This window comes from Pyrgilauda ruficollis, unplaced genomic scaffold, assembly GCF_017590135.1.
Source record: "Pyrgilauda ruficollis isolate IOZ18807 unplaced genomic scaffold, ASM1759013v1 scaffold319, whole genome shotgun sequence".
In the NCBI taxonomy this organism is placed as follows: domain Eukaryota; kingdom Metazoa; phylum Chordata; class Aves; order Passeriformes; family Passeridae; genus Pyrgilauda; species Pyrgilauda ruficollis.
In genome coordinates this window covers 116,309-124,872 of record NW_024524589.1, presented here as the reverse complement: position 1 = coordinate 124,872, position 8,564 = coordinate 116,309, and the positions used below count along the sequence as shown (strand labels likewise).

Here is an 8,564-nt window from a genome sequence, read left to right as displayed (position 1 = left end):
CCCCCTCAGGAGCTGGAGTGCATGATGGAGCCCCAGGAGCTGGGCCTGGAGCAGCCGCTGCCCGCCCCCGAGCAGGGCCCCGGCGGCGAGGCCGAGCTGCCGGCCGCAGAGATCTCCCTGACGCTGGTCACCGAGATCCAGGCCGTGGACAGGAAGGTGGACACCCAGGCCGCGCAGCTGATGAACCTGGAGGGCAGGATGAGGATGGCGGAGACGAAGCTGATCGGCTGCGAGAAGACGGCGGTGGAGTTCGGGAACCAGCTGGAGAGCAAGTGCGCGGCGCTGGGCACCCTCATCCAGGAGTACGGGCAGCTGCAGAAGCGCCTGGAGAACGTGGAGAACCTCCTGAAGAACAGGAACTTCTGGATCCTGCGGCTGCCCCCGGGGGCCAAAGGGGAAGTCCCCAAGGTAACGGTTTGCTGCTCCCTGCTGGAAAACGGGGCTGTTCTGCACGTATGCTGGGCTCAGAACCCCATGCCCAGTGTTCACAGCCCCTTATCCTGAGCTCACAGCCCCATATCCTGAGCTCACAGCCCCATATCCTGTGCAGCCCCATCTCCTGTGCACTGTCAACCCCATATCCTGTGCACTCACAGCCTGATCCCTGCACTGACAGCCCCATATCCTGCGCTGGCAGCCCCATATCCTGCAGTGACAGCCTGATCCCTGTGCTCACAGTCCCATTTTGGGACAGCTGCTGAGAGCTGTTCATGGCTCCCCCACAGCCCTGTCTTTCCTTCAGCACCCAGAAGCACCAGCACAGGTCCTGCTGTGTGGATTATGCCCTATTCACATGTGATCTCGGAGGGATGTCACAAATTCCTGTGTTTGGATCACATGGAATTTTGTGGCTCAGCCCCTTGTAACTGGGGAGGCTTCGGAACATCCCCAGGGGCTGTTCAGAGATGGTGAGCAGCAGAATTGTGTTAAAAAGGAGGTGCAAAGGAGTCTGTGCCAGGCACTGTGCACCAGGCATCGCCTGTCACAGGAGGAGGCTGAGCAGGGGGAGGTGACAGGCGGGTGACGGGAAATCCCTGTCGTGTCCCTTGAGGCATGAGGCACGTGGGAAGGAGCAGATGTTCCTGTCTGGGACCGTCCTGCACGACGCTCGAGGAGTTTGAGTGAGAAAATTGAATGAGAAAACGTCCCCAGGTGTTTTGTTAAATAAGAAACCGACCCCGTGGTGCTGCTCCTTGCAGGTCCCCGTGGCCTTCAACGACGCCTCGTTCAACTTCTCTGAGGAGGAGTGGAAGAGCCTCAACGAGTGGCAGAAGGAGCTCTACAGGCACATCATGAAAGGCAACTACGAGGCCGTCATCTCCATGGGTAATGACAGGCCTGGGTTTGCCCTCAGCCTCCTGGCACAGAGTTTTCCTGGGAGCTGGTGGATGGAAGCAGCGCTGTGCCCTGCAGGGTCAGGGAGGGGGTGTGTGCTCTGGGGAGGTGTGACACAGCCCTGGCAGTGAGTTCAGCCCTCACAGCCACGCTGAGGGTGGAAGGATGTCATGAGTGTCACTGCAGGGACAGTGGCTCCCTGATGGTCCCTGCAGCCCGGCCAGTGCTGGGATTGTGAGGAGGAGGAGGAGGGGAAGTGAGAGGACCCTCAATCCAAGCAAAGCTGGGGAAGAGGGAAGTTCCTTTGTCACGCCAAGGTCCACAGATCCACTGCGCTGGGTGCATCAGCCCGCTGGCTGCTTAGGGCAACGGAGGGTGCCCTGTGCCCTGCCTCTGAGGTTCCTTCCAGCCCTTTCCATGGGGAGTTGTGCAGACTTCCCTTTCCTCTCCCATGAGGAAGAAGTGATGTTTGCCCGGTGCTCTGTCCAGCCCCAAGGAGCGAGTCCTGCTCGACCCCTGCGGGGTCTGCTGGGGCAGAGCTGTGGAGAAGCGGTGGCTGAGGCTGAGCTCTGCCTCCTGCTTTCCCCTCAGCAGCTCACGGCCGTGCATTCCCAGCCAAAGGAACGCGCTCCGCTCGCTCCTGCCAGTCCTGGCCGCGGGAATTCCCTCTGGGGAACGCGTTGCCTTCACAGCATGTTCCAGAAATGACCTTGCCTTGGCTGGACCGGGGGTGGGAGCGCAGACGCCGTCCCTGGTAGCCAGACACTTCCCTGTGCCGAGTCCAGCCTCATCTGCCTCCCTGCCATCCAGCTCTGCCCAATCCAGGCCTTTCCTGGTTTTTTCCCCCCATTTATTTCTTTGAACAGAAGTTTCCTGCATTCCCTGTGTGCCAGGGAGAAAGGTGAAGGGTAACCACAGCCCCCACCCTCCTGTTTCTAAACCAGTCCCGTGTCCTGCTCCTGAGGCGCAGGAATGCAGCTGCAGGGGATCTGGGGATCTGAGCCTGGAGCTTAGAGAAACGTATCTGTGCTTCATCCCAAGGTTTCCCTTGAGAAATGAGGTTTAGGGCTTTGGCTCCTGTGTAAGGCAAACGGATCCACCGGAGCAGAGGTGGAGTTTAACCCCCAGGGCCTCCCACATGTCTGGAAGTGAAGTTTTCTGCTCTCCGCCCGAGGAGAGATGGTGATTGTCCCCTTTCCCCCACCAAAATCCGCGAGCAGCCCGTGACTCGGACGAGTAGGACGGAGCGGTCCTGGCTGGAGGGAACCGCACGGGGAGGGCAGTGCTGGCAGCTCTGCTGCTGCCCCCGAGCTGAAGTCCCCATTGTAATGGATCCGCGGACCTTAGCGCAGAGGAGAAGACAGGAGAGCCTGCAGGTAAGCCTGGATGCCTTTTCTTACTGTCCTCCTCACGCTGCAGGCTGGGAGGTGCTCCTCACCTGAGCAGAGTGTGCTCCTGCATCCAGGGCCCACGCAAGGTGAGCGGGGCAGAGGGCTGAGAGCAGCTTCCTAAGCCTCTCTCGTTCATTTCCCAGCGAAGGAAGGTTGGTGGGCAAAGGCTGCAGAGTCGCTCTCCTGCTAGGGCAGGGGAAACATCCTCACCCTCTTTTTGTGTGCAGACGCTGCCATTTCCAAGCCTGATCTGCTGACACGGATTGAGCAGGGAGAGGATCCCAACGCTGAGGATCAGGAGGACTCCGAGGGAGGAGAGACCCCCACAGACCCCAGCACTGGTGAGCCACGAGGTTCCTGGGACTCAGGGGGGAGGTGGAGGCAGTTGTGGGGCTGTTCTGTTTTGTCAGCTCTCTCCTCAGGTGCAGGGGGGCTTTGCTTTCCTGCTTGTCTCCCACCTGATGCATCCCTCTTTCTGGAATCCTCTAAAGCAGCTGGAAGGTTGGAGTGTAACTCCTGCTCTTTTCTCTTGCACAGAGTTTTTTTTCCCTGGGCCTGATGACAGCTCGTGGGGTAAATATGAAGAGACTCTGGCTGAAAGCCACGAAGGCTCTGAGGAAGAGGAGAGCATGGAGGTCCCTGGTACATGTGAGTGCACTGAGCTGCTTTGGAAAGTGTCCCTTGCCTAGATGTGCTTTTGACTTCCCAGCCTCATTCCCAGGAGCAGCTCAGCTTTTCTGGATGATGCTTTTCCAGAATTTCAGAAAGTTGCTTTGAGTCACAGTTTATACCATGGGAGATCCTTCACCCTCAGGCACTGTCCAAGCCTATGAAGGAAAAAAAGTTTTATTCCTTTTTCTTCTGTTTTTTGGGCTTTATCCTAAAGCACAAGTTCTTAAAGGTCTGTCCTGCTTCAGGAACCCTCTTTTTTCCTCTGGCTACCTATCTATAGCTAGATTATATATATAATATTACATTACAATATAATTGAAGGCAGAAAGTAGCTGGAGTGTGTCCAGAGAAGGAAATGGCGTTGGGGGAGGGTCTGGAACACCAGGATCAGCTGGGAAAGGGGCTCAGCCTGGAGGAAAGGAGGCTCAAGGGGGACCTTGTGGCTCTGCACAACTCCCTGATAGGAAGAGACAGCCGGCAGGGTCGAGCTCTACTCCCAGGGAACAGGGACAGGAGAAGAGGAAAGGGCCTCAGGCTGGGCCAGGGGAGGGTCAGGTTGGATATTGGGAAAATTCTTCCCTAAAAGAGCCTGTTGCACATTGGGACCACCCAGAGCAGTGGTGGATTCTCCATTGCTGGAGGGACGTAACATCCATGTGGATGTGGCGCTTGGGGACATGGTCAGGGGTGGCCTTGGCAGTGCTGGACTTTAAGATTTCTGAGGCCTTTTTCAACCTCAACAATTCCAAGATTCCAAGTCAAATCCCTCCGGACAGAGTAGGTGCTCCCAGCCGGACTCACCGCCCTGTCAGTGCCAGGCTCTGAGCTGGGTGTGCACAGCAGAGACCACCCGTGTCCCGAGGGAACCGAGTAAGTGACAGCCCAGTCCTTGTGACCCCAAATGACACCAGTGTCTCTGCTCCACCAGACGAACAGCCGTGCGAGGAGGAAGGCTCCGAGAGCCTGGAGCTTTCCAGGTCGTTGACAGGAAAGTGGGAAGAGGTTTTCTCCAACCCGGAGGAGGAGATGCAATCGAGCAGCAAGAGCCAGAGCGGGTCGGCCCCGCCGCAGCGAACGGCGACGGGCAACGGGCTGAGGCGCTCGGTGCGCCGCGGGAGAGACTTGGCCAAGAAGGATCCCGAGGAGGCGGCGGCCGACAAGGGGCCCTACATCTGCTGCGAGTGCGGAGAGAGCTTCCTGGACAAGCAGCTCTTCGCCACCCACCAGAAGGCTCACGCCAGCGAGGAGGCCTGCACGTCCCTGGAGCGCGGCGAGAGCTTCCGGCAGAAATCCAAAGCCAAGGGCCAGGGCCCCTCCCGCTCCAAAGCGTCCAAGCGCCCCGACGGAGAGAAGAGCTCGGGATTCAAGTACGGCTTCGTCAGGCACCAGGTGAACAACATGGTGGAGAGGCCCTACACCTGCTCCCAGTGCAAGGAGAGCTTCAGCCTGGAAGTGAGTCTGATCCTGCACCAGAAGCTGCACACGGGGAAGGGCGACGGGCCGCTGACGTGCACCTACTGCGGGAAGGACTTCCGAGACCTCTCCAAGGCCATCCGCCACCAGCGCATCCACACCGGGGAGAGGCCCTACCAGTGCACCGAGTGCGGCAAGAGCTTCATCCGGCGGGACCACCTGCTCAAGCACTGGCGGGTGCACACCGGGGAGACCCCCTACCAGTGCCCCGTCTGCGGGAAGCACTTCCGCTACAAAGAGTCCCTGAATTGCCACCAGAAAATCCACTCCCGCAACCCGCGGCCCAGGGAGGATTCCCAGCACAACCTGGGCTCGGCGGGCACCCAAACCGACCATTTCTGCGTGAAAAAAGAGACTAAGCAGTAGCCGTGGTGGGGCCGGGGCAGGAGGGCTCGCGGTGACCGCGACGGTCTGGCAGGTGGACGTGCAGCATGATGGCAGGTGACTTGTATCGCAGCTAATCCATGTGGTCATGCTACGAAGCCCGCTTTGGTGAAGCATCCAAGGAATTCCTCTTAAAGACTCTGCTCGGCCGGCCCAGGCGGCTCTGGGACCCCGCGGGGTTCCGTGGCGCTTCCACCGCGGCGCAGGCCCCGCGCTCGCTGTTCCCTACGCGGGGTTGGATTCTGCCCGTAGAGAATAACCCCGAGCGATTCTCTGGGCTCCGTATTTAGCAGGTGTTCCCCCACCTATCTTTGTGCATATTCAGGAGTGACAAGCTTTCGCTTTCTTTTTTCCACTCGTTTCACTGCAAGGCTGGAAGCGCGAGGAGGGAGGGAGGGAAGGAAGGAAGGAAGGTGCCGCTCCCGCTGCATCGTCCGTGTCCCGAAAGGCTGCGAGGCCACGACTGGGATGAAGGCAAGAGAAGCCAGGCAGAGAGGAGGTCAGGGCACGAAGCGGGATTTGTGGAAGGCGGAAAAGCGGAGAGGAGAGCGTGGCAAAGAGCGGGGTGAGATAAAGCAGGTGCAGGAGAAGGGGCTGAGGACATTGGAGCAGGAGGAGCCGGGAAGGGCAGCGCTGGGAGGCGTGCTGGGGTCACTCACACGAGGAGGACACGTCTCCGTGCTTTTGAAGGGTGTCACTGGCACCAGGCGGGCTGTGGTTCCCCTCTGGCCCGAGGGAACGGCGCCGCTGGGCCGACACGCGGACTCCTGACAATGAAGGTGATTTTATTATTATTTTTTAACTGGGTTTGGTCTCACTCAGGTAAGTCAGACGAGTGAAAGCAGCTTCTCCTAACCCCTGTAAAGAGCTGTTTGGTTTTTAGTTAACCTAGAAGTAGTCTTATTATTATTAATTATTATTATTATTATTAATTATGATGATGATAATACTACAAGGAAAGGTGTGACACTATATTTCACAGTTGCTCTAAAACACTTCCATGTATGCGATAACCGCCCGGAGTTTTCCAGCTGTTTGTGTAAATATTGGATGACTTCTGGAGCTGTTGGTGTTGTTCTGAGGTGGCTGTACGTGGTGTCTCTTCGCTCTGTATCGTCAGCTGCTGGTTCGTGACCGTGTTTTGTAATAACTTTTGTAAAGTCTGTCAATACAGTGTTTCCATTCTGAATTCCGTGTCAGCCCTTCGCGGGTACCTGCAGCTCCCTCATCCTGCTCCTGGCTGGAGTTTTTCCAGGTCATTGTGGAGCTCCCTCATCCTGCTCCTGGCTGGAGCTTTTCCAGTTAATTGTGGAGCAGATGAACAGCACAAGCCAAGCTGAGCTGGAGAGCCAGGCCTGGCAAAGAAGGCTGCTCTGGGATGCTGCATCTGGGATGGGTGGTTTTAACTTGATCTGGCTTTGTGCTCCAGGAGCCAGCCCGTGCCACGCTCAAATGGGCTGTGGACAGCTGAGGAATCCTTGGATCCATGGTGGGATGGAGCTGGGACATCCCACGCCCAGGATGAGGGACAGGGAGAAGCGCTGGTGGCTGTGGCCACCTTGGAGCTGGGATCATGGAATCAAAGGATGGGTTGGAAGGGGCCTCATAGGGTGCCCAGCTGGTGCCACACACTGAGTGTTTTTTCCTTCCAGGCTCCCTCTCAGCCCAGCATTCCCCAGGCTCTTCCCTGCCAGAGCCCAGGACACAGAGACAATTCCCTCTCCCCACCAGACACCCCCTGAGCTCCAGCGAGGCCCAGGGGTTGATCCAGCTCAGGACTTGGTGTGGGAGGGGAGAGGGCAGCCCTTAGGTCACAGCCACCATGGGCATGTGGCACTTGGGGTCCACAGAGACCAGGGAGTGCCATAGTCCCTCAGCCACCCAACCCCCTGGGTGCCCGGGGGCATTGAGTGACCCCAGTGAATCCCCCACACTCTGAGTGACCCCAGTGAATCCCCCCCATGCTCTGAGTGAATCCCCCACACTCTGAGTGACCCCAGTGAATCCCTGGGACAGCCCAGGAGGGGCCTGGACAGGGGGTCTTTAATTGGGGGTCCCCACCTGCTGGCACACCCCTGTCCTCTCCCAAGCCCAGGTGACCCATCCCACTTGTCCTCTCCCTCTTCCCACAAACCAAAGGGTTTCCTGCCCTTCCCTGTGCTCAGTGTCACCAGCTTCCCCCCCAAGGTGTGCCAGGGCTGTGCCAGAGCAGGCAGGGATGGGACTGGGAGATGGGATAAGAAAGGATCCAGTGGCACAGGATGAATGGAATGAGATGGGATGGAACTGGATGAGATGTGGATGGAATGAGATGGGATGGGACAAGATGTGGGATGGACGGGCTGGGACTGGCTGGGACAGGAGTGGACACACAGCATGGATGGAATGGGATGGGACAGGGTGGGATCAGACAGGGTGTATGGAGTGGGATGGGCCGGGGCACGAAGAGACAGCGTGGATGGGTGGGACAGGAGGACATGGATGGGACAGGGCGTGGTGGGATAGACAGAATGGGGCAGGACAAGACCGGGAAGGACAGGATGGACTGGGATGGGGTGGGAGAGAATGGGAATGGATAACATTAGACGGGACGGGACGGGACGGGACGGGACGGGACGGGATGGGACGGGATGGGATGGGATGGGATGGGATGGGTGCGATGGGATGGGGTGCGATGGGATGGGGTGCGATGGGATGGGGTGCGGTGCTGCGGTCGGGTCCGGCGGGGAGGCCGAGCGGTGGGAGTGGAGGGGTCTCTCCATTTCCGCGGCGCCGCCGCCTCCGGCCGCCATTTCCGAGCCCGCAGGGATGGGCGGCGGGGACCCGACGGGCGGGGCCGGAAAAGCCGCCCGGGGCCTCCACAGTGACCCCCTGGTCCCTCCCCTGCCCCGCCATGTCGCACCGAGCCCCCCGCACTCTCCTCCCCTTGCCCCCCAGTCAAACCGGCCCCTCCCGTCACCTTGCACCGCGCCCCGGCGCCTTCCCCGTTACCCCTCGGTCCCCCCGGTGCCGGCTGGCTCCGCGCTGCCAGCCCAGCTCCTCGGGCAATCCCGAGTGCCGCCAGTCCCGCAGTGCCGCCAACGCCCCCAGCCCCGTCAGTTCCCCAGTGCCTCGGTTCCCCCGGTCGCCCCCGGTCCCCGCAGTCCCCCCGGTCCCCGCGGTTCCCGGTGCGGGCGGTGCCGTGGGGGGGCCCCGACGGGGCGGGGCGCTGATGCCGTCGGCCCGCCAGGGGTCGCTGTGCGGCGCGCGCACGCCCCGCTCCGCCCCGCTCCGCGCGCGGTCCGGCGGCGGCAGCGCCACCTGGCGGCG

The 8,564-nt window shown here is 59.9% G+C and overlaps 1 protein-coding gene across 1 annotated transcript in view; it reads left to right on the top strand.

Moving 5' to 3' along the window:
- Positions 1-6: 6 nt before the first annotated feature.
- The window catches only part of LOC121357167, a 17,010-nt gene continuing 8,452 nt past the window's right edge, over positions 7-8,564 (top strand). The window contains exons 1-6 of the mRNA XM_041474226.1: positions 7-408; positions 1,200-1,326; positions 2,954-3,067; positions 3,264-3,374; positions 4,327-5,236; positions 8,193-8,422. Of these exons, the coding sequence (XP_041330160.1) occupies positions 22-408; positions 1,200-1,326; positions 2,954-3,067; positions 3,264-3,374; positions 4,327-5,236; positions 8,193-8,422 (1,879 nt within the window). The 5' untranslated portion in view covers positions 7-21. The remainder of the gene's footprint in view (positions 409-1,199; positions 1,327-2,953; positions 3,068-3,263; positions 3,375-4,326; positions 5,237-8,192; positions 8,423-8,564) is intronic.